The sequence below is a fragment of the Corvus kubaryi genome, unplaced genomic scaffold (genome assembly GCF_017639235.1).
Source record: "Corvus kubaryi isolate FWS band 111438036 unplaced genomic scaffold, C.kubaryi_AGA036_p1.0 136, whole genome shotgun sequence".
In the NCBI taxonomy this organism is placed as follows: Eukaryota; Metazoa; Chordata; class Aves; order Passeriformes; family Corvidae; genus Corvus; species Corvus kubaryi.
This window is the reverse complement of record NW_024580670.1, coordinates 11,321,673-11,348,250: the sequence shown is the minus strand read 5'-3', so window position 1 is coordinate 11,348,250 and position 26,578 is coordinate 11,321,673. Positions and strand designations below refer to the sequence as shown.

General features: G+C 39.3%; 1 protein-coding gene across 3 annotated transcripts in view; it reads right to left on the bottom strand.

Moving 5' to 3' along the window:
* EEFSEC (eukaryotic elongation factor, selenocysteine-tRNA specific) overlaps window positions 1–26,578 on the bottom strand; it is a 124,489-nt gene that overhangs the window by 22,066 nt on the left and 75,845 nt on the right. For 2 of the 3 annotated variants that reach the window (XM_042017085.1, XM_042017095.1), the window contains exon 6: window positions 21,133–21,289. In XM_042017085.1, the coding sequence (XP_041873019.1) occupies window positions 21,133–21,289 (157 nt within the window). Of the gene's footprint in view, window positions 1–5,957; window positions 6,173–21,132; window positions 21,290–26,578 lie in introns of all 3 variants that reach the window. The other variant, XR_006014201.1, reaches the window with a different exon arrangement.

Below are 26,578 nucleotides of genomic sequence, written 5' to 3'. Positions count from 1 at the left end.
TGTAAAACACAAATTTTCAACCAGAACAAGCCCTTTGTGTTTGTTGATAAAGTTGTAACTTTCAGTCAGAATTACACAACAATAACCCTATTACAAACCAGTTCCAAACACAACAAGGGGAAAACACTCTGTATGCAACACAAATCAAATAAAGTATGTAGGCATAATGGCATAGAAAATAAAAGTTATTTAACAGAAGAGCCCATACATCAGCAGCAAACTGGGAATTAAAACACAAGATGGAGCCCCAGGGGGAACACTTAACACAAAGACACTACAGATGGCAACTCTATCAAGACCAGACTACTTGACCAATGCCAAAAAATGCAACTCTCTCTTCAAAAGTTCCAGGGACAAAGCGAAAAGTTAATGTTCAGAGCTATTGTGCATTTCAAACTTTCTTGTGACAAAAAAAAAAAAAAAAAAAATCTATCCAGCTTTACAGGGAAATTTCCAGCTTTCAACAAAGATGTTTTATACAGTGCTTTAGCATCAGATGTGATGCCTAATATATGAAAAAAAAAAAAGGTAAAAGCTCTCCAAGAAAATAAAAACTGTATTTTCATTTTTATACAGTAATCATAACATCTAGTCAAAGAGAACGTTTCCTATTTTTGTCTCAACACAGTAGTACCCAATTATTTAATAAAAAATCCCCAAACAAATGAAATAATAAATAGTAACAACTCCAATATATTACAGTAAAGCAGATAAATAAAACTCATGAAGCAAAAAGAGAAGAACAGGCTCCCAGTGCCATGCAAGCCCTTGGGCTGACAGGTCTATGGAAGGGATACCAGCCCTTGCTGCTGTGTGAGCAGGGACAGCATGTTTATTCTCACATAAGTACACTCTGACATAAGTAAACTGTTTTTTAAGTATAAGCTGGGAATAACTCTACACATTTGATGGCTGAAATGAGAGGACAATTGAACCAGTACCTGTTGCTCACAACAAGGTAAACAAAGGGACAGGCAGTGCCTTCCAGAAGCCTCCAAACTGTCACACAACTTGCTCTCAAATTTTTACAGCAGACATTTAGATTGGAAATTAAGAAACTCAGGCTGAGGCAGTTTGGCTTCTTTGGCTTCTATCAGTTCACAACATTTCACCTCTGTCTCAGCTTCCCCACTCAGAAAACGGCGTTACTAATGCTACAGTTCTTTATACAATACCTTGGAATACAGAGTCCTTTTTTAACCTGAAGAAAAGCTACACATTCCGTGTAAGTTTACAAAGTGTCACTGTTGATGAAACAGCCTGCTCCTTTTAATGCCATGTTTAAACAACTCCGCTGAGGTCTGAAGATGTTGATTTATTTCTGATTTTACAAATTTTAAAAAAAGGCTTTCAGTGGAGATGTAATTCATGAGTTTAACATTTCATCAAATATGCTTTTGTTAAGAGTGGTTGAGCAGGCACATTACTCAAGGTCATAAACTTTAAGTCAAATCACAGGCAACTGAGCAGCTCCTGTGCTTTTTCTATGGTCTCTGCGCCTCCACAGAAGGCTAATTATTTTACAACAAAACTTGAGAAGTGTATTTTTTACCCCAAAGTCATATTTGTTCCTTGTTTCACTATTTCTGTTTCCACAGCAGGAACTTTTGCCTGCAGTTCATATTTTCTCATCAGAACCACAGTGCTTGAACTATATTTACACCAAGAAGAATCATGTTGAAGGTAAATTACATCCTTAAGAAGCATTAGCTTTTGAGTAATGTGAAATTTAAACCACAACAAAAGAAAACGTAGACACAGAGTTCAAAAGTCAAATAAGAACAAGAAGTATCTCTCAGCTTGCCTAGCTGTGGGTCTTTCAATGCTGCTGGCAAAGAAACCCAAACCAACAAACCAAAAACCTACTGTCCTGTCACAACACAATCAAAAGGTACCAAAAAGAAAGAGTGAAAAAACTCAAAAACTACTAAGTTGTATTTGCTAAAAAGTTGATCTGTGTCCTTACAACTATAAGATGTATATATAATTATGGAGACTTATTAGATCATCCAGAGAACATCTCAATTTAGGATGGGATATTTCCCAAAAGTACACCTTTGGTTACCTTCCCAGACTCTTTTACAAATCTTAGGAATGAGACAACATCCAGTTTTCTTCCGAAGATTAATCCAAAATAGAGAATGAATGCAGGGGATCAAAACACACTATTATGACAAGCAATTTAAAAAAAAATAAATTACTAACAGTCAATGCCAACAGGCTTCTGGCTGATCCAATAACTAACCTGAAAGACAGCACACTGCCAGAGCTCCAGGAGATGGACCTACACTGGTGCTAAACCAAAACTCCAGAGTCTTCTTCACTGCACTGCCATGAATTTGCTGGCAACTTATCTAATATCTCTACATCTTTGCTCCACTGCTTTCTAGAGGGAAAAAAAGAATAAACTCCATCTGATATGAGACAGGCCCTAGCTGGGAGCACCACTACCAAATGTCAAGAAAAGGACTTGAAACAGTTACAATCCATTATACTCGTATTTACAAAATGGATATAGCAATAAAATTCACATGTGAATATACAAAAATTCAAACTGTCCAGCTTTGCCCAGAATTTTGCTGGACAAGAACTCTGCATATAATGTGCACACTGCCAGCACTCAACAGTCTTCTGCAAAGAAAAAAAAAAAAAAGCCTTAACCTCTGTGCTTGTACTGAGATAGGCACATTGTGCTGAGTTACTTGAGCACATAAGCTGTTTGAACTCATTTTTACAATGAATAGTATTTTCTTGATACCTATGGGTTTTTTTAATCAATGTAAAACTTGCAGAAAAATGGTCCTGCAAAAGTAAACAGTTTCATATTCTAAGCAACAAATCAGATGGCTAAGATGTCCAGAAAATCATTATTATTACATCAGCTCCATTCTTAGGACAAGCCCCAAGATGTGCTGACATGAAAAAACAGAAGTCATGGAAATCCAGAAACAAGAGTCTCAGGGCATTGTTTTGTACAAAAATAGATATTCCTATTTTTAGAAGAAAAAAAAAAAAACAACCCAGCAAATGTACTGCTGAACTATGACTGGTCTGGAAAAGGGAGTTCCCTGACTATATATATTGTCAACCTCACCCAAAATAAAGTGAGTTGGCTTTTTTTACATCTGTTAGGACCAAGTGACCCTCTTAAGGGAGATAAAGTCTATTTTAATCTCTTCAGTTGTCCTGAAGCTCTTATTTTATCTTTGTCTCTTCTATAGACTAGTCTTCCACAAACACCCCTGAACCCAACCTTTAAGTTGTTTCCTACCCATGGCACTTGTCTGAGTATGTCTGAGGGACCAACAATCACATATGCTGGAAAAGGGGCTCCTGCACAGAAAAAGACTCACACCCTCAAAAAACTTGGGATGAGACAACAAAATGCCATGATACAATACCATGTGCCAGAGGTTTGCTGTTCAGGAAATCTGTCATTGAAAGTAGCGTCATAATACACAGCTGAGCAAATGAAAAAAGAAGTTCCACACTTTCCTTCTAGGCATTACAACTGTCTCTGGTAAGAAAAGAAGGGAGATCAGCAACTGTACTGGGATACAAAGAGACCAAAACACGTCATAGTGCTCCAGGTGCTAAAAACACTCACTTTTCAGGAGCTGGAACACATGGGAATCATACATGGCTCTCCCAGGGCAGCCAAAATGCACACGCTGTCTTGAGTCAGTGCTGAGCAAAAGCCCATTCTGAAATCTATGAAACCTCTTTGGACACAACACAGTGAAATCAAATGGCAGGGAGGGATGCTCAAACTGCAGCTTCATCTTCCTGCAAGTACTACATATAGCATTCCTTTGTACAGCCTTGGCTGCAAGCCCACTGGCTTCCCCACTTAATGCTGAGACGAGCTTTAAAGCTTTTATATTTGTGGAAGCATATTGAGAAAGTGCCTGAAAAGTGTCAGTACACGTCTGACATGCCACCAGCCTATACCATCTTAAAATCACATGCAGCCTTAAGAAAAGACTGATAAGTAAGATTCATATAAAACAGGTCTAACAAAACCAATTGAATAAAAGAAATTAATTTATAACTACTGCAATCTTTCTCCTTTCACGATGACCAAATACGGGTACACAGCATCAGCTTTCAGCAAGGCTGGGGGAAGGGGAAAGACTCGTTTAACAGTTGGTCACATTTAGTCAGACAAAGCTGGAAGGAGGCAAAAGGGTAATAATTTAGTGATGAAGAAACTGCAAAGACCTAAGAAAGCATGGCAGCCTCCAGAGATGGGGCTTGCCAAAAGGCTATTTTGGGGACAGATAGGGCTACAAAGCTGCTATTAAGCTTCAATCCTTAAAATAAACCCATAAACTCAGAAAATATTTATCTGTAAGGGTGGCAGCCCAATAAAAGTTTTATGAATGTTTTAAAACTGCCCCGTCAGGGGCTAGCCGCTCAGTCACCTCCCTCCCTCCTAAAAAACAACACAAGCAAGAAAGTAGGCCCATGTGTCAGGTTCCCAAGCAGGAATGACAGGACAGCCTGAAAAATGGCTCTGCACCTCCTGCACCCCCTCAAGAAGCCAGCAAAGTACACACCTCCCTGCTGGGAACGGGGCCCTGCCACAGCCTTCCCCTGCTACCACCAGCATGGGCGTCTCTGCATCATCACCTATTCCTACACACCTTCTCCAACATCATCTTCTCCTTCCTGTTACCCACTGCATGTTGAGTAAGGGGGGAAAAGAAATCAGTGTATATAGAAATAAGGAACACCATGGACTATGGGAAAATACAAACCCAATCTGGTTTTAAAGTTAAATTTCTAAAAGCTTCTTGGATCCGGAGATGGTAATAACGTACAGTTTGTGCTGCCCAAATGAACCAGTCACTGTTAATTTGGCACCAGCTTAGAGATGGACAGTGGGCTAAGTGTAGAGGATCAAGAAAAGTCCACTCTGGACTTCCACATGTCCCATTTTTGTTAACACCCAAAGGCTTAAGAGAAAATTCAGGCAGAAGTAATGCAGACAAAAAGAGTGAATTTAAGTAAAAGAACATAAAGTTCACTTACAAAACTGTGTGAAGCCTGGAAATACCAGACAGAAGAGCGATGCTCCTTCTCCCTCTTGCCACATATTTTTTCCCCTCTCCTATTCCCCACCATCACCAAATCTGAAACTCCACACAAAGCTTAGCCAGAGGAAGCTTGGCACATTCCTCAAAATCCAGGGGAGGAATAATCACTAGCAGCAAAATCAAAATGGGATGAAAGATAAGAACGAGCAATGAAAAATTGTTTGCAGCCAACCAGACTCTCACTGCTCACATGCAGAATTTGCCATGACAGTAATTAGGTCCAATTCAAAACAGCTTTCAAAAAAATGAACTACAGTTTGTTCACACTTGGTCCACTCTACCTAGGCAGCACCATCCTACATGGTTTCTTCAATTGCTTTTCAAGTAAAATGCTTATAGACTTAAAACCAATACAAAGCCCCCAAAGAAAATAACCCAAACCTCTGTGGCAGAACAGAGGGTCTGAAGTGTGCTCATGCAACGGAGCACACACAGCTCCCAGGCTGGTGGTGCAGATGTGAGGCTGTGGCCAGCCCAGGGATGGTTGGCAGTGCAGATGTTTCCTGTCACCAGTGTCATGTTTGCGCTGCTACAGATTTATTTTTTTAATGTATTGTGTTACTCCATCTATCTTAGTGAATTGCCCACCTTGTAAAATTCTAATTATATTATTTTCTTCTTGTTATCTGCATTATCTGAAATTATTTATACTATTATAACCTTGGTTTCAAACACTGGTTATAAACATTGTTGCAACAGTTATTAGATGAGAGTTCCTATACATACACACACTGAGATGAATAATTTACTTTACAACTGCTCTGAAATGCTGGAACATGATTTTGTTTCCCCAACATGCTTCTCTAGCAAAAACAAAGGGAAAAAAAAAGAGAAAAAAAAAAAAAAGAAAAAACCCACCACAACTAGAGGGACAAGATCCAATCTGTCTTCCCTTGGGATCTCAAAGTAGCAGCTTTCCTGAAGATGGCACAACACTGTCCTCTATTTGAAGCTTTGTCGGCCACTTCTTTCTGGGGGCGCAGAGCAGTTGCTGAGCCAGAGTTTGGCAGGAGTAAGTGCTCTGTTAGATTAAATTTCAGCATGATGTTCTTGATATGAATCGGAGCACCATCCTGAAAGTGCAACGGGAGGGTAAAACGCCAGCCATCAAGATGGATGGTTTGTTTTTATTTTTATAGAGATTTTCTAAACCTCAACTTTCACCTCTTAGCCCCCTCCCCCTCCTGTTCTCAGTCACCTCCAATACTCCATCTGTCCGCTTCATTTAATAGAAACCTATATTTCCTAGCTAATGGAGGCATTTGGCTAAGAAGATAATCTCTTTGTGTTCGCTTCAGTTGTCACATTCCTGTTATCATATTAATACTGATTAAATACGAAACCCAACGTTGAAGTCAGACCCCACACATTATTTAAAAGCGACAAGATGTTCATATTTTGGCACTTTGAAACCTCAGCCAGCATGGAAGTGACCTCCCCCTCCCACTCTGAACACCCTTCAGCTGGGATGCCACCCATATGGATTTGTACAGGACAGGATACTTTAAGAGCACCGTCCTGCTTGAGAATACCAGACAAAGTTCAGGTTTCCTGAGAAGCTCTAGGAGCACACAAACTGATCTCAAGGAAACAAAGACATGGCAGGTCAAGCAGCACAACGCTGGGGGTTACAAGACAAGAAGGGTCAGTACAGATCTCTGCTCTCTCAAAAATGTCCAGCGGCCATTAACAGCTTGTGTTTGTGCCTCAGTTTCCCCACCTGTACAAGAGCATATTTCACAAGCTGTGCTGTAGGTGTGCAGCCAGTTTATTAATGTCAGTTTGGGTCTGACATTAATAACAGACTGAAGGTGCTGCAGAAGAAGTACGAATAACCAGACATCAAATCAGCAAAAACTAATTCAACAAATTCTGGGATTTAAGCCAACTTCATAACATGTCACATTTTAAAAGCAGCCAGGCCCACATGTGATAAAGCACACTTCTAACCCTGAGCAAAGTCATCCTCAAATTCCAGAACAACTCTACTCATCAGAACTACACTGCAATAAGACCCAGATGAATTTGCACCATTCCTTTCTCATTTCTCATGTGACCGTCATCATTCTCTGTGGAGGAAGAACACTGGGATACAATAGCTATGAAAATGAGCCTAATGAGATGCATGCTTTAACTCTCTGTATTGTTCAACACGCAATCATCACTAATTTTTTTAATAAAAAATTATTAACATAGCTACTTATTTATTTGGGGTTTATCCCATTCAATTTAATGGACTACCACTGCCAAGTCAATAGAAGCACAAATTAGTAAGATTTAACCTCAAAGTTTTGGTGAAATTAGTCACGTATGTCACTGATTTCTCAGAACTGCAATTCAGTAAGAGCCTGAGTTGCATGCTGTTGTCATCTTTGTGTGCAAGTACCAAGTCTGAGAATGAAAGCACAGTAGTTACGTACGCTACACGTGCAAATTATTTATGAGTTCCTGAAGACAGACCCAGTGTTCCAGCCACTCTGATTACATCCACCTTTCCTCGAGACCAGGTCTGAGCTGCACACTCCATTCAGCCAGTACCTTTCCTAAAAGGCCATGTGACACCTCCTGAGCAACTTTGGAGCAGATGAGGTTATAGCATGGTCAGGAAAGCTCCCCTGGGATGTCAAGAAGGCTAAGCTAACCTTCTGAGATCCGTATAAACAAACAACCGAACATGGAGAGCCTTGAACCGAGGGACTGCTGTTTACCTAACCCCTGAACTGCAAGAGACATCAATCCCTGCCTTATTAAAGAAATGCATACGCTAGCCAGGCATGCCTGCTTGATCAGCTCTCTCTCATTCACAGCTTCTCTGGGGTCGGAGGAAGTTCCAACAGGCCCTGTTCCATAAATAAAATCCTTCTGGCTGGCGATAACTAAATTGTATTAAGACTGGCTCAGACAGCTTCAATTAGAAATAATCGGCAGGGGTGGACTGAAATACCCTCCATCAATTTGCTTACAGATGGTCTTTTCCTCCTTTTCCTCCCCAAGCCAATCCTAACTACCTGGTTCAATGAAAGTAGCAGGGAATCCATAACATGCTTCTACTTTTTCTATGTGTAATCCATATGTATGTGTGTCCTGAAATCAAAACCTAATATATGAGTAAAAGCTTTAAATACAGAGAGAATCAACAGGTCTTTAAACAGAAGATTCCCAGCCATCAGCAAGCAAAACCAGGAAACTTCAGAGTCTGAAGAACACAGACCCTCCCCCACCACGTTTACAAGATTTCTCTCATTTCTCAGCCACCCGAAAAGCAATCATTTGTGTATACTACAAATCCATCCTTTCTTTCTGAAGATTAGTGAAAATAAGGTTATTCAACCAAAATCATTTGCAAAACCCTACAGCATAGTCTTCTTACAAGTATCAGTATTTATTAAAGCTCAAAATCTTACAGAAAAGACATTTAAGATCTTGTTAATCTACCTATAATTTTTTCCAAATGCCAAATGAAACTATTTTTTTTCTGTGCTTATAAGAAATAAGTTCTAAAACAGACTCACTCTTGCTTTTGCCCCAGCATACATTTACTCTGAAATCTAATCGCATATTTAAAATTAAACATTAGTGAATTGCACAATGCTCAACTGAACAGAAATAGTCAAGCTGTTGTATTTTCACAGATGTGAAAAATTAATTTGATTTTTCACAGGAATAAATTGGCAAATATTAAATTATATACATATTTCAGTATTTTCTCAAAAAAACTTTCTATTTGACCTTGGTCACTGGAAAAATGTTCTTAAAAATATTCAACTTCTCTTAAAAGGAAGAGTAGCTCAACAGAGAGCCTGGGTCAATAAATCCAAACTTAAATCTCACTTCAAGTAAAAAATAAAAACACTGATAATTTACTGAATAAGTCAATCTTGCTCTGAATGTGCACAATTTCAAGACAGAAAAATAAAACCCACAACTAAATCCAATTACATTATGTCCGCAAACTACTCACTTCAGAGCATAACAAGGAAAATATGAAAAAAAACTAGGGGAAAGAAGTCTGGGATTGGGGAAGCAGGCATCCATTTCCACATGAACTCCAAAGGGACTATAATCTTCGTACATCTTCTAAGGAGGTACTTGTGAGAACAGTCAATTGTAATGAGCCATGAAAAGAAAATCCCCAGTTCATGATATACAGCCTGCTCTCATGTCAGCAGGAACTTGCCTTCTTTAGCACATTTCCAGTCCTGAAAAAACATCTTCTTCTCTTAAGCCTGGCACATGCTGCTTGGCACAGCCCATGTTACCATTGTGGGAGCTTGAAAACATAATTCATTGCAATCATAAAGAAAACAAATGCATATTCTTCAGGCTGCATTCATGCTGTAATACCAGTCCTGATGAGCTGATACTTCAGCAGGCAAACAGTCCCTTGCCTAACACATCCATGCATCAACTGGCCATATTAGGGAGACAGAATGTCGTTGTTCTTTCACAGATAGAAAGCTGAGAAGGTAAACAAATGCACTGAGGAGTAAATACATACCTGGCAGCAAACTCGTACTGAATTAAAAGTCCTCAGGTGCACAGCAAAAGCCTGCACCACACAAACAACGTTCTTCATTTACATACAATGGCATAGTTCAGGATGGAACAACAAACTAATCAAAGGGATGGCATAGATCATATATATACATTTATCTATTTACCTTATTAAAAAACCCTTAAAAAGCAGCAGAGGCTGCTCAGGGTTCTGTGGGAAAGGACAGGGAAAGGGGCTGCAGAAGTTAAGAAAAGGCAAATGGCCAGAGAGGAAACTGAGCGGAGAGGAGAGAGTAGAAATGGATTAGGGTTAAACATCCAAAAAAAAAAAAAAAAAAAAAAAAAAATCAAACTGGGTAACTCATCAGTTGTAAGAGGAAAGAACAGGTTCTCCAAATCACCAAGTTGTCTTGATTTGCTACTCTGGAATAGTTGAGAGGGATGAGGGGAAAGGGTGAGGGAATTGAGGGCTCAGAGGTTAAAAAAAATATTGTCATAAAACCCATAGCACAAAAGCATGCAATCTGGAATTCTTAGGATTGAAGTTACAACTTCAGATATTGTACGAAAGACTTTTCTAAGCAGGATGACGGTCTTCTCTACTTTACCTACAATTTTTATTCCATGTATTAAGTACTTTTAAAAGTATTTTTTGCAGATTTTTTTCTTTAAATGCAATAATACTGTAGCTACAGGCAGGAAATGCTTTTGTTGCTTATGTATAACATTATACAAAATCATGTTACAGCAGAGCCCCCCCTATCAAAACAGGTCTATTGAAGCTCCAGTTATTTCCTATTCTTTATTAAACACTCAAATCCCTTTGTGAAAACACAAACCAAAGACTGCTTTACACAGACTTCCTTGAAATCAATGCATACTATTAAGAACAACTATTTCTTTTTGTCCCCAAACTCAAAACATGGATCAGGCTCTCAAGGTTAACGTCCTTGTCACACAACAGTTCTCATCCACTGCGCACTGGCCACTGTTGCGAGTCAATACTTCAAATACTCTACAATTTGCAAACCACAAAGCTCTATGCCTCCAGGAAGCCCCTGTGGTGTATGTTTTTACTCAGACTTCAAAAAGCTATTAGAACAAACACTGGTGGAAAGGGAAGGTGAAAGGCCCAGGGGATGAACGATCAAAATCAAGTAAACGAGCACAAACAGTTTACAGAAAGGGAGAGAAATTTCATGGCAAGGAGGCAACCTGAATGCATGAATGACCCTTGTGGAGACTTTTAATAAGATCAAAGATATGTAAAGGCTTGGAACCTGAGTATTTTCCACCCAGATACTGCAAAGCCATGAGTGAGAACTGTAACATCCAAAAAACTAGCATCCCGTTTTGCACACAAGAAAGCAGAAATAAAGATGAAAGAAATAATTCCTTCTTTGGTATTGTATAAATAAACTACAGACCTGGCAACACAAAATTTAGATTCATGGCTTCTACTTCCTTTCTCTACGTAAACAAGAGGACTCCTGGAGAAAGCTGCCCGCTACAAATAGGACAGAGCGAGCTCCTCCTGACCAGCTCATCCTGAGACCCTTGGTCCACCTGTCTACAGAGTATTTCAGTCATCTCTCACCAAAAAAAGTAACCCTTGAAAGTAAAATTCCACCTTAAACATCAAAAGAAGCAATTATAAATTGTGTAAATCCCCTGCACATTTTTGGGAGAATTTAAGGATCACTTTAAAAAGTACCATATTTGGGCAGTTTGGTCATGTACCCAAAACCACAGGGATCCTCTGAATCCCTCACATTTAGCTGTACTGACATCAGCTAAGTCCTCAGCAAGAAAAAGGGCCCTTCCTTCCCAGAAGGACAATGCTTAACTGAGCAGCAGTAAACCAACAGAAATTTTTATGACATCTATGTTTTTTCACTCTTCAGAAGAAACTGTAATTTGTTCCTTCTGTAATTTTTTCCAAGGCACTCACTGAAGTATCCCAAACCTGCAAAGGCAAGTATATGAGAACAAAATTAAATATATATATATATATATATATTCCCATTTGTTCTAGGAGATACAAAGTATTACCAAATTATTATTTTTTGATGCTCTAAGGTTGCTCAGCCAAACTGTAGAGACACTTAATAAAACTCACTGTTAGTTATATTCTTTTTCAAGAAAAAAATATATTCACACTTGAAATTACAGCAAGCATGTATTGAATTTGCAAAATGAAACACCTAAAAAGGACAACAACAAAGAACAGACAGAAGGCAGCACATGCATCCTGCTCTTGTGTGCAGGATGTGTGGTACATTAAACTTCTCTACTATTTCATGAAAGTAAGAGCAATCATGTTGTTCCACGCCCTGTTCTAATCCAAACTGTTTGCAACTTCAGCAGCATAAAACCAGTGAAGCCAAAATTAAATGAAGAATTTGGTCTGTAAGGAACAGGATATTTGGGTTGTAGTGACTGTGCAAGGCACCTCCACTTAAAGTGAAAAATATCCAAAATAAAAACGCAGCAGAAATTTTAAAACCTGAATATGGTTCTATTCTGCAGCTGTGTGTTTATGGAACCATCACATATGCAAAACAGGGTAGGATTGCTTTTATAGGGGAAATAAACTCATTCAATTCCTCATTTTGAATATTTAATTTTGCCTCCCACCCACATGTTGGATTTTTTTCCCTGTTTTTTCTTCAAAAAAGGTAACCTTCAGCAAAGGAACCCCACTGAACAAAGGATTTCCGAAGCACGTGAGGCAAGACTCACGACAGCCCAACAGCAGCAGTTTACGTAACAGCAGCATGGGGCCAAAAGGCATTAGATAATTTGGAAATGGTGCCCAAGTAAGTTAATGGTGATGTGATGGCAAATACAAGCACAGAACAAATACAGGCAAATAGAGCTGCCTGTTTGGGCATATCCACTGCAGACATGTCCTGCCAGAGAGCTGCACTGGGCAATGGGCTCCAAGAGCTTACAGTCGCTGTTATAATTATTCAAAATTCAGCAAAGTAACAGCCCTAAATATGCAAGATGCTTATTTTCTCCCAGGGAATGCAACTTTCCACAATAACTACATTCCCCCAAAATAACAAAGCCTGGATTAACTGGAAAGACTTATGACCACAAGAGACTCTACACAGAAGTAAGGTTATTATACACAGCAGCATTTCCAGCTCTCAGTTTTACCACAAATCTCAAGATAAGTGCACCTCTTTTGAAATCCCAGATCCTAAAAACATGCAACTGAGTGCAAATCTCAGTTTGTTTAATTTATGTATCTAGCTCTTGTGGCTTAGGAGAATCTTATATATGACCTGAGTTTATCTAAGAAAAGAAACAATCCTTACAGATTTTTTTTTTTTTAAATAAAAGGAAAATCATTCTTTGGGGGCTTACAATCATTGAGTACTTTGGACAGCTGACTACCAATGTCACTGCCAACTGAAACAACTGTTCAGTTTCAAAAATACTTATAAAAACCCACAGTCGGCTCCCAAGCTCTCCCCACACTATCAGATCCCGATTTTATCCTCAAATTAAGATAAACAAATGCTATTATAGCATCTTTCTATTTTGCAACGGGGATTTGAAGCTTAACTTCAGGGTAACTAGTAGAGCAATTGCTGTTCTTGGAAGCAAAAAGGGAAACTTAATTAGAATGCACTTGGAGCAGACTATTTTGGCAGCTCAATTCCCAACAGCCTCCATCTGCAGAGGGCAATCTCAGGCACAGAGCTAGACTGGATTTTCCCTTCAGCCCTTCCTTTCAAGAGCTCACAATATTGCAGCACTAGAACATCCACAGGTCAGAAAAATTGCCTCTACCTTGCACATCCCTACAGAAGCCTGAAAATGCTGGTAGAAATATTTGAAGACAAAATTCAACTTCAGGGACCAAGAAAGACGGGCAGGGGATGCAGTAGCAGATGAATAAAGAACAGAGGCAAACAGGAGAGAGGTGAGAGCATTAGCAAAAAGTCAAAGTGAAGGGAGACTCAATGGAGATTGGAAGCAAATATTAAGAAAAAATGTATGCAAGTGATTGCCAAGTGGGGCTTCTTTTGGTTGTGGGTTGTGGGTTTTTTCTGTTTCCCAAGTGGTAAAATCTGTAGAAGTTAAGATACCTTATGGTCAAACAAATTCCATCTGCTGGAATTCTTTTATTTTCTTAATAGGATTTTTTTTCCCCATAAATAGCACAAATAATTAATTTCATATTTACAGCAGGACTCCAGTGAAATGCAAAAAATAAAGCAGTTGATTACTCACTGAGGAGAAAAAAACCCCTCAGTACAGGGCAACAGGTCAATTACAAAGCACCACCCAAAACCAGCAAAGTTTTCCTTGTGTGTGTCAGCACGGGGAATGCAATCACTTAATTAGAGCTGGTATCATAATGCATCTCACAATGAAGAGCTAATTAAGATATTCTTTTTTGTATCTGAAATTTTAAATGCTTCACTTTACCGCCTTGTTTTTTAAAGGTAATTTTCTTCATAGATGGAGGCAGCACCTACATCCTTACTGCTTTCCACATACAAACAGTAAGCTCAGAAGAACACACTCTACTGAGTAGGACAGAAATAAACTAAACACAAACCCAACAGGCAGCAAAGCTCAGTTTGCTTTGGGGCTGAGCTCACACTTGTGCAAGTGTGAGGTGCTTTGCTACTTAGGGGAGCAAAAGGAGTTCAGTACACACTGCTCTTTACTGCCATGGAAGGATAGGTGAGAGAGCAATAGTACTTCTTCCTGAAGGCCCCGCCCTGGAGCGGAGTGTGATGGTTACTGGTGTGATGTGGTGAGTAGGGAAGAAACGCTGCAGTAGCACCATGTGCTGCAGAACCACCAATGTTCCTTCTGTTGCACTAATGACGCTTCCATTAAGCTCCCCTTGCACAAGAATAGAAAGGGTGGGTGGCAGTAAAATAAACGGCTCCCTCTCGTTCTTTTCAATGACTCACAGGATCACTGTGTAGCCTATACTGTACCCAACACAAGGGCTTACACAGGAGCTGGACTCTTTTCTTGCCGACATACTCAAATGCTGCTACATCACCTGATGCCTGATAATTCCATAATCCATGTCTGCTTGATCCCAGAAAAACAACCTGCTGGACACACACTCCAATGGAAACTTCAAATCCAAAGAGTCATAACCTCCCCTGGGAACAGCATCTGCTCTTGTGTGCAATGACCTGCTGCCTGTGAAACCAATCTTACTATCAACACATTCCCCCTTCAGAGCTCTGAGTTCAGAGATTCCTGCAATTCTGTCACTGCAGACAAGACCAGGATCTCCCAATCCTAACATGAACGAGGCAGACAGGCAGTTAGTAAATTAACATTTCCTTGACTTCTGTTTTCATTCAGAAGGAACGTGCACAAATCTTGACTTTGATTCCACAAGAACACTCTAAGGCCAATAAATCTGGTTATTCAGCTTCAAAGGTCAACATGGGCTCACACGATGTCACTACTCAAAAGGTAGGCTCGATTCCTTCAGGCCAACCTTTTTGTGTAAATGCAGCACAAACTCCTAGTTCCTATGTGGTCACCAGGACTTCCACATCACTACAGTTTAATCTGCTCAAGAGGGGATCACACAAGGAAGTGATGCCTCCCTGGCAGCAATCCTCTCCCAGCCTCTGTCCATAGTACACCAGCCAACTTTCACAAAACGGAGAGAAGGAGATTTATGCCTGAAGTACCCCTTAAGGATTTTAGGTTTTGTTTGGTTTAGAGGGTAGGGGAAAAGAGACTGTGAAAGAACAAGCAGAGCTAATCTCCAGCTTTTAAATAAAACACAGCTACACAGATTTCTTTGCCCTTGGGCTTTTGTTTCTCCTCTTGACTGAAATCCTGCTCAGCCTCACCTGATTCTGACAGGGATGGCAACCCACCAGACCCTTGCAGCCAACAATTTTTTATTTTCCTTTATTAAAACAGGAGCCAGGCTGGGAAAACAAGGACATTAAATGTGCCTAAATTCCATTTGGCGTAAGAGAAGATTATCCTATTCTAATGCAACACAAGCAAAGAATTCCAAATGTCAAGATCTCCCACAAAAAAGGTATGCTGCTTAGTGACAGGATGTTTAATTATTCTCTGTGCAATGAAAAGGTTTCGACTGCCCCATTCCTGCTGATGTCAGTAAGGAGTACCCTCTAAATCACAGAGTTGGGAATTTGACATTTATCTACAGTGAACCATTTAAAGTTTGTCTCCTACAGTTGTTAAGAAAAACCCAAAACCCTGAAAGTAACATTCCACAAATGCCAGCTATGCTGGGGTGTTGAGACCTACCTGAACAAAGTGACATACACTTTGAATAGTAATAAAAACAACCTGAATATCAAAAAAGAATACAATTAAGATAGGTCTTAAGGAGGAGATTACAGAAGACAATGTGATACACACATTATTTTACTGTTGCATTTTTCAATCTTCATATACCTTTAATTTCCCTCATGCTATTCAACCTCTAGTCAACTTCCTTGCTTAAGTGCTAAAAAATACTGAAAAAAAAGTTGAATCCCACTTTTAAACCCTCAGTTTTAACTGGAATTGAAATTATGCAAAGTAGTGCTGTTCATGTACAGCTCTTACATCACAGCTCTCCCACAATGTCATTAAGTACTTTGCAAGCCAGTGTGGGATCTCATCCAATGAAAAAAGTGGCAAAATAAAAAACCACCAAAGATGCACCAAATCCACAATATGCTGAAAGGGAAACATATTCTGCATTTCTACCCTTGATTCCACACATAAGAATACAAGGAATTCTCAAGAACAAGGCACTTTGCTTAATTCTGACCCCTCTATCCCTCTATGTCATGTTATACCAACACAGCTGGATCCCAGAAGTGCTGTGTCCTAGGTTAGGGAGCACATCTGTGCTGGTACTTCAGAACAGACTTTTATGGTACATTCAATCCCTCTTACCATGACAAGCAGTGGAAACACTGAAATGGACTTGTTCTCTCAAGTGCAAGGCAAAAAGTTACTGAACAAAAGACAAAGTCATAAACCAGTTTGTCTTCACCCGTTATAAGAAACTTAAAACTCCTGTTATCCTGTATGGCTAAAAAGAACAGCAAAGCTACAAAGCTTGTACTCCAATATTCTCATTTGTATCTCTTATGAAAAGTGTCTTTTATTACATTTAAATTTCCTCAATTCAGAAATGTGTTCAGCTCTAAGGAGTGTTAGATATGCACTGCTTCTTTCACATTAAGAAATAAGGTAGCTCTTAACTAAGTCATGTATAGCAATTTTTAGTTAAAAAGAGGAGAATGGCAATTGAACACATTGCAGTGCCTCAGAAAGGATGAACACTTCACTAGCAATTAGACAGAAAAGAAAGTGAACCACGCCTGAGATATCACACATGCTCCAATTAAATTTAAAAAGTTGCTAAGTTTTACAATAATCAAGCACAAGACAGATGCAATGAGCCAAAACCAAAGAAATGGGCATATCGAAAGTCAATCTCTTAGAAGATGTCAAGACACACATCAACAGATCATGATTTTGCAAACCAAGAAGAGTTTTACAGGGTCAGTTCTTGGGTGAGAGACAGTTAAATAAAATCCACAATTAGCACTAGGTTACTCAAAATGATTTGCTGAACTTTCCTCTAAATTTCTTATCAGCTGGCACAACATTCCTTGGTGCGAGGTATGTTGAAATAAGCATTTTCCAAAGACTGTCATTGTTAGCTTTTATCTTCTTTAGAATAAGACGCTTAAACATACAGTCCCTGTCTCCCCAAACTTGTTCTTGAACAATACTTTTCACTCATTTACCCTATACAGTCTTCCATTTACAACTAAAACAGCTGCCACATATCACCCACCTCAGCAAGCAGTGCCCCATCAGTAGCTCGCTCCCTCATCCACACAAAGAATAACTTTAAAAGCAGTGTAGTTTAAATTGCCTTTCAAATCCTGTTTGCTTTTTAAGCACCTTGTTAAACTAAGCAAAACTCTCTTGTGAGTTTAGAGATTATGTCCCCCTTCTTATGCATTTGATCATGCAACCAGTCTGGAAAGGAAGCGTCATCCTGTCAATTAACAGGCCTTGAAACTTTGCCCTCAGTTAAAGCACAAACAGCTCCACAACGGAGCCCTACAGAACAGCAGATCTGCCAGCAAATACTGGCTTTTTTCTTTCAGATAATGGTGCAAACATTCTAGAAAGTAGGTTGTACCCTGTCATTCAAGCAATAAAAGCATGCCTGGACACAAAACCAGAAGTGAGATGAAAAATAAATCCTACTTTCACCCACCACCCTGCTGCCTGCCCATTTTACCCTGCATGAGCAAACATCCAGGCAAACGACACATGAGTATTGTCAAACTGCAATTCATCATCTTCCTCTGCAGAGATGATCTGGCAGTGCATGACATCTCTGCTAAGTAACATCTCTCAAGAGCCAAGTTACATTTTGCTTTATTTCATGTTATTAAGCTTTGCTTCCACCTCCTTGGACCACCCTAAGGGATTCTTCTCTGTTATGTTCTTCAAATACTTGCAGATAATCATATCTCCTGCTCAGACATCATTTAACCAAGTTTCATGCATTTCTTTTCATCTTCTTTCCCTCATAAATCAATCCCTTCAGCCTCTCCAGCATTCTTGCTGCTCTTCCCTGAATTTCTTCCAAACTACTGACATCTCTCAGCGACTGAGGAACTTCCAATTGCATGCTGTACTCTAGATTTGTTTTTTGTAATCTAAAGAAAGATAATTACATCTTTTCAATAAATATTAATGCTCTAAGCCTGGAACAAATCTAAATCAGGAATTTCATTATTTTGGGTTTTTTTCCAGAATGGATAGTAATTATCCCCATTTCACAGAGCAGAAGAGCAGAGAGAAGTATCTGCCTTATTGCTGCACACAAGCAGTGCCAGAATAAGAAACAGATCCACGTTCTGCCATTCCCAGTTGTGGTCTGCCAAGTTACAGCCCACAGATGACATAAGACAATGCTCCCAGGCTGATCTGTAAGCAAACACAAGCCACTTCCAAGTGAGTCTGGAACAACACCAGGGGAGCCCAACACTTGCTCGTGCGAGTGGGTGCTGTTGGCACCAGTGGGACCATGCAACACCCTAAGGCGTGCCATGGTCTGTCATTACCTTTAGTAGTCAGGACACAAATCTCTGACACATCTACTTAATTTTTACTGCTATGGAGAGGTTTGTTTCTAAAACCAGCCATCAGCTATCATCAGGTCAACTGGCTGAGCAAGCTAACTCAGTTCCAGAGTTCAAGACTGGTTTTAAATATGAGAGGACTGATTGAATGCCAGGCTGAGGCAGTACAAGGCAGTTTTTAACCTGGACATTTCCTTCCCTTCCCTCCCACTCTGATACATTTCCAAAGGAATCACAGAAAAATTACTTCAGAAAAATTTTTAAAAAGCTCTTTGCAAAAAAATCTGTAAGAGACTGTATGAGAAGAGGCAAGGATGAAGCATAGGTTGGGGGGTAAGGGAGAGAAAGTCTGACCAGTTAAATTAAAAAAAAACCCCAACCCACAAACAGGATGCAGACACATTAAAAAAGCAACACTGATCTAACAAAGGAATGTGAACTGCAGTTGACTCAAGCAGCATCACAGCAATGGCCCTCCCCCTACACCCAAATCACTGCAACTCTTAAAGATACAGGTTTTCAGGCTCTTTCAAATCCTGTGCTTCTTTCCCATTCCTTGATACTCTTAACCTGACTTAATTTAACCTATTGCCTTTTCTTTCCAGACAACAAGAGTACCCAAGTTTGACCCAGACTAAAGCAAAGCAAACTAAGTTGTATTATTCTGCCTACCTTAGAGAGGTATTAAATTCTAGCACTCTGCTACATATCCTTCTCATTGAAAGAACAAACCATAAAGGGTCCTCTGTTTTCAAGGTCTGCTGTTCAACATCAGATGAGTGTAACCAAGATTAGATAATGAACACCTTGGTGAAAGCTATCATTTCTTCCCACTAACTCAACAGACAGAGCAAAATGCCATTATCTAAATCTATATACTATTTTCTTCATGTTATTACTGGTTCACAATTACAGCTCCTGCTTACATCCACAAGGGTGCCAAAGACTCCTTATAAGGCTTCTCCCTGTCCCAGGAAGAACCATTTCCTCCATCCAAAAATGTAGAAATAGCAATGTAAATGCCATCCTCCTGTTCTTCTTGTTCATCAAATTTTTGCCTCCAGGAGAAAAAAGTTACTAAGAGCATTACATAATTATATTTTAAAGCAAGACATCATCTTGATTTCAGCTCTAAGGTCATCTATGCATCATTTCATCACCTACCTGAAGGGACCCTCAGTGAATCCCTACAAGCTCTTCTATACCAGAAAACTAAAAGCAAACATGTATCTGGTGTAACCTTTTCTTTAAATGTGTATTTTTGCTAATTAGGCTCTCAGACCTATTTGAAAAGTCTAGCATTTGGTGACAAAACTAGAAGTACAGCTAGGATAGAACACATGAGATATTTTATATAGTCAGAAAATCTTATCTTGTAATAGGAAGAAGAAAGGAAACTTGCAGAGGGTCAAAATTAGAGCAGTTGCATCACACTAAGTTAAATGGAAAATAGACCATCTTCTGCAAGAAATCAGGAAACTTCACCTTTCTCTGTAGATCAATTGCTATGTTGATTGTTTGCTGTCATAGAACATAATAATTTCTTTTCTCCACTTGTTCAACAGAAGTAATCTTTCTCATCTCCCTAAGAGGATGGGGGATTAACTAGTGACAAATGGGCTGAAGACACAAGAGAAATACAAAAATACTGCCTCGTATCTTTAAAATCTTATCCTGCAATCTGAGTTAAATGCAACACCTATTATTGCCTTTTGAAAAGGCTCAGAACTACTCTCCTGCCTTAAAAGAAAGAAAAAAACCAAAACAGTAATGACACTTACAAACTCTAGCACCCATCATCTCCCATGCTCTAACCTACAGAGGCATAAATCCTTCCTGTAATTCACCAAGGATGAAAAATACCGTTGTACGTAATATTATAAAACCAGGAGACACGAACAATAAAAAACTCTCAAGATGTCCAAAAACCCATTTATCAAGCAGTTCTTGCTTGAAGGCAAGTTAGGTAATAACATGCAGAACAGCCAATTTAAGGAACTTGCATCCAATATACTATATTTAATAAGTAGCTACAGGTAAAAATGATTGCAGGTTTGCTTTCTTTTACTTGTTCACATACATTAGGAGAGGAGAGATTACCACAAACCTTTCTGGGCACAGCATGATTTCTGTGTTACTGCCACTTAACAAGAAGTCATTTTGAGACCTGAGTTTGTTGACACAGGGGATGTGGCTTCAGGCCATTCGGTCTCACACTAAGTCACAGCCTCCATCACGTAATTAGAAGAGGTACAGTCCCCACCAGATCAGTGCTCCAACTGGGTATGAGCCGTTTTCAAAACTTCAGGAGATTACTGGTAGCACTTTACCTTGCAATATGGAAACATCCTCTACACTTGACACAGATTAGTATTTGTTAGCTGCTAAGCACCTACCTGGAATTCGGATTTTAAATTTACCACTTTGTCCAAAACCACCGTCTATTATTCCATCTTCTCCTGTAGACAGTTTCACTTTCAGACCCACAAAAATTTGGATGTTTGTTTCCTTTTTAAACAACGAACGACCAATCACACTGTAATCATCCATCACCTGCAAAAAAAAAAAAAGGATTTATAAGTTTACAATCTAAAGTGACAAGACATTATCCATGATACATGCTAAGTTTGGCAACTTCTATCACTCTGCCTCTGACAAACCATTTATCCCCAAATGAGCAAAACTCTGGATGAGTCATCTAAACTGCTGAGTTTAAGGCAATTTGTGTCTAAAATCATAGAAGACTTTATGACTTAACCTATTTCTGCTTCTACCTCCCTTACCAAAACATAGGAAGAATAAAACCTGCATCAGAACATGCTGTAAAGATCAGTTAATTAAAATCTTTTTTCTGCTTTGAAACCTTTCCATGAAAGTCACTTAAGTACCTATGCTCACAAAAAAGTTTATTTCATTATTTATTCTACAGCTAAGTACATTATCACCTACATAAACATTCTTTCTCTTAGCTCCAGACCTGCACTCCAACAGCTACACTTCCAAAGAATGACAGTGTTTCTAAATAGAGCCTTTTAAATATTCACCTTTACATACATACTGATTTGTTAAACCAAGAGCCTTATGACCATTGTATCCAATTTTAATTTCAAGGTTTGTAACCCAGTGGGAAGAACCATTCCAAGTTGAATTCTTAATTAAGCTATCAGGAACAAGAGGCAGTGAGGTTGGTGGGTAAGGCAAGATAAACAACCCTCCCTTAGGCATTACAAAGTATAAGGTGCAGTCAAGTGAGCCTAATCCTGTAGGTGTGAATATCCTTGTATACCCGACGCCTGGAGTTACTCTACCTTGTAGACGCAGAAAGAACATTTATTTATCAGAATAAATATGGGGATATTACTGAAATCTTTCCAAGATTATTTTTTGTGGTAAAAGTTGCAGCTCCTCTTCATATCTTGGGAACCTTTTTAGCTACACCTAAGGGTTTTAAAGACCAAAGTGACTTAGAACAGTAAAGAATTACAACCAGTTTTGAACACTTCCTTTCCTCCAGTTTAAATGCACTCAAAATATTGATGACTCAAAGTATTGCTGGTTTATTAAGCAACTGTCCTCCCCTGAAGCCTCCTCCATAAACTATAATGCATACAGAGACTCAAATCCCTAGGACTGTTATTGTTTTGTTACACATATATGCCTCTACTTTAATGCCAATCTCAGTATGGTAGTAAATCTAGCATCAGAAATTTCATTTTTGTTTTATTTTAAACAGAGCTTCCTTGCTCAGCTATAAACAGCCTTGAAAGGGCTGTGCAGTATTAGAGAGCACTGGCAGGACCTCTCCCTGTCCTGACCAGATGCAGGATGAGAAATATCTACAGCCCTTCTTGCTTTTGTCACATGGACATGACAGCAGGACAAGCAGCTCTGCTCTGGGTGCAGCCAAGGCTGTAGGCAGAAACACTCAGATGCCTCAACAACATTCACTACCCGAACATCCACTCCTCATCTCTCCCCAAAACGACACATTTCTGGCTTTTTGTTGTGTTTGACCTCTCCCACTGCTTCAAAATAGCTTGTGAACCACTGATGGCAGTATCACTGCCCAGCAACATCTTGGCTGAAATGTAAAACTGAATAGTATCTCTTCCTAGAGCCCCTGATAATAGGTGGTGGTAGAGGGGGCAGAAGCTTTCAGGCACACTCACCTTTCTTTGGGTCTGAAACAGAAGACTAGAAGAAAAAGAAGCTGTTAATTCCAACCTGAAGAAGCACTTACATTCTCAAAACCTACATTTTTTCCAGTTGCAGTAGCTGGAGAAATTCAAGTGTTACTTCATCCTATAAATCTTTTATTCCTAAAGCAAGAATTTCAAAACTGTTCATCCCTCTTGTTCCACTGCTGGCTACATGTTTCTTCCCCCCATGCTTGAAATACAGACAGTACAATATGCTCCAGGGAAGATCTCCAATATATCTATTATTTTTGCAGTTATCCCTCAAATGGCACAGGAAGCCAACTTTAAAGGCCACACAAACATCTTTTATTTTTCCAAGAGCACTTCAAAGTTATAGTTAACTTAATTAAAAATGGAATTACAGGGTGAGCAATCATACTAGGCTAGCATGGTTCAGTTTAGAGCCTCCCCAGCAAGGTTGACAGAAAAAACCCCAGTGATTTCTGTGAACAAGTGTTACAGGCATCATGTACCTTAGAGTAAACCAGCAATGACAACCTTTAACTGATTATTAGAACAGAAACAAAATCTATCACCATTTAGCTATGCCACACTCACTTAAAACCTTTGAATTAAAAAACCCTCATCTTTTATAAAGAAAGGTGCTTTTTAGGGTCTTGCTCTTGTACATTCAGTATAGCAGAGTAACCAAGGGCTCCAGATGCACTGTTCTTTTCACTCTAATGGTCAACTCCTTAAAAAAAAAATCCCTCCTTTAACCAATCAATACGTTCTGTAGGTATCACCATGATTCCTTGGGCATCTCTACAGGCCATTAGAAACAAAACCACTTTAGTGGTGCTGAGATAGTAAGTGATCAGTGACTTGCCTGACTGGCTATTTGGAATAAAATCTTTATGACCCAAGGTCTCAGTCTCACACACTAAATACTACACACCCCATCCTGTGCCATCCATGCCCTCCGGTGAGCCTACCATCAATTTATCCCTGACAAAGACAAAATAACTAGAGAATGCCTGTCCTAACAGGAACTAAGATAACTGGATCAGTCTCTGCATTAAAATAAATGAGTGTAGCAGAGAATTGCTATGAAGGAAAGCTCATTTTCTGAACTTTAAGATTACATTAGGAAAAAAAATAAAAGAAAAATTAAATTTTTGGTTTAGTTGTGCTTTGTAAAAAGGCAGAGAAATACATGTTGCTCTCTCTAACTGAAACTCAACACTTCCAATTACTTTACCAGCAATTTACCTCCAATTGTGGGATTTTAAGTTAATCCCCTTTGAGTTCTCAGAACATCTACAATGGCAATCACTTGGCCTATTAGCTGAACAGCCTTTTGGGAGAGCTTTCTGCTTTTCTCTCAAACACTTTTTTTCAGTATAAAATATTATGAACTTACAAAGCCAAATGCCACAAAGACAGTAAGGGATGCGCAGTCTGCTCTGAAGCAGCAGCAAGGGGCCTAGCAATGAGGGCAGACTAATTTTATTAACTTCAGGGAAACTTCAAAAAGCTTTAGGGCTTTAATGCCAGACAGAGACGACCCCAAAAGTCAGTTTAAGTGCTGCATAAACAAAGGATTAGGGCAAGAAAAAGCTGAAGGCTCCTTGCATTTCTTGTTTATATTGTCATATGACCTAGTAGGAGTGGGAGAGGGCTGCCTCTGACTTTAATCCCCCATGGTGTACAGTGGCGTTTCAGTTCACTGACCTACATTATGATAATATTTTTTTAAATTTATGGGCAGAGGTGCAGCATCAAACTCACTTAAGGACTTTAGAAAAAGAAAAGGGGCGGGAAGGGAAAAATACCCAGAAGAGAAATTTTCTGGCTGGTATAGTCTCCCCCTCTCACTTAGGTTAGATCAGCAGCTTAGAAAGGGATTTCAAGTTCAAAGGGAACGTCTCTGTTACTCTTGTTTTATGGCTTAGACCAGAGGACACAATAGCACTGAGTTTATGAAATATCCCTTCCCAGTTGGCTTTTGTGTTTGCACATAAAAAGTAAACAGTGCTTTGTAACCATAGGTGAAGTATGTGCATCTCTGGCACATAACCCTTGTGCTAAAACCGAGAAGTTCACATAAAAAAATAACCAACTCGCACTCCCCATCTCAGGAGTACTTACTCTGCCTTAGACTGTTTGCAAAACCACAGTTCATGTTATGTGCTAGAATTCAGTGCAAACCATAGTATTAATTCCAAGGAAAAACAACTCCGGGATTCCCCCTGGAGCAGGATAGCAAGTTACACTGTCCAGCCTGTTAAAGGTCCTCCTTTTTACAATAATTTAGAAATGACTGTCATCTGAACACCCTCTCAAACAATCCATCACACACATTTTGAGAGCAAGTAACTCTCACCTCTTAATGTATCTGTAGGAGAACGAAAAAGTGGATCAGAACAGAAATACACAAGTGGTACCAGTATGAGAGGGAAATAAGGAAAGGTATAAGACAGAGAAAGTAAAAGCACTGAATATTAAATACTAGAAAATATACAGAGAAAGAGAAGCAATAACCTTTTCTGATTTAATAAAAATTATATGAGTGTAAAAAGAAACATTTTTTAAAAGCCTAAGGATTATTTTTCTCAGCAAACTGATAAATGGTTCATTGAAACTAAAGCAGAAAAACAACAGGAGAGGAAAAAGGAACAAAAAGAACCCATGACTAACACAGAGAATACAAAGCATTTTTATTACTTTTTTGTACCTCAGAAAAAGTACACTCGAGACATCTTCATCATGATCAGTGACAGCTCATTTATTTCTAAAAAACAGTTTCAAGCAATTTCCATTTCTGTGTCAGAAATGGGAATATTTTTGAGGCAGCAAATTCCAGTTCTTTTTTAAAACAAAGTTTCATACGTTGAGAAAATGATGGTACATGAGGCCACAAAAAGGGTGAAGGAGAAAGGAACTGAGAGAATTGCACCAATGATTGAATTTCCAGCTTTTTTGACTCTACAAAGACTCCTAGTTTATAGCTGGTTACTGAGAACTAGGTGAACAACTTGATACAAAGAAAGAATTATTTGGTCAGCCACAGCTTTTTTTCCTCAAGAGCTTACTTACGGAAGCATAAAGACTTTTCTTTCTGCAACTGCCTCCAGCACTAGAAGCCTTCAGCTTCAGGTCTCATTACTGCTGTTTTCATAGAAGCCATCCCATCAACATCTCCACATATCCATTAACTTGGTTTTCAGATGTTCGTCCCAGTCCATGTTTCCTGTATCCAAGACACATTTTCCTTTCTCTGCCTTTCTGAGTAAAGGGACAATCGTGTTTGGGAATATTTAACAAGCAGCCATGAAATCCCCCTCTCTTTGCTGAGCATTGTGCCGCCACTAGAGCCTGGTAAAACCTTGCCTGGCAGCAAAAAAAAGGAGTGATGAGTACTGAGTCAGGACAATGAGTGAGAGGCGCACGACCAGACTGCTTCAGGTTCTAAAAGCTCCATACCTGCCCAACAACATTCTCCAGGCACATACAGGGTACCAACAGGGCACTATTCATTCATTATGCACCTTTACAGTCCAAGTTTCCTTCACCTCTATTTAAAGCTTAGAAGGGTTGAATCCCAAAACAAACACAGGCACTGAATTCCTGACATGGTCTGAATGAACACATTAGTTTTACCAAGTAAGAAGAAACTGGTTCGTGTCATGATTTCATTTTT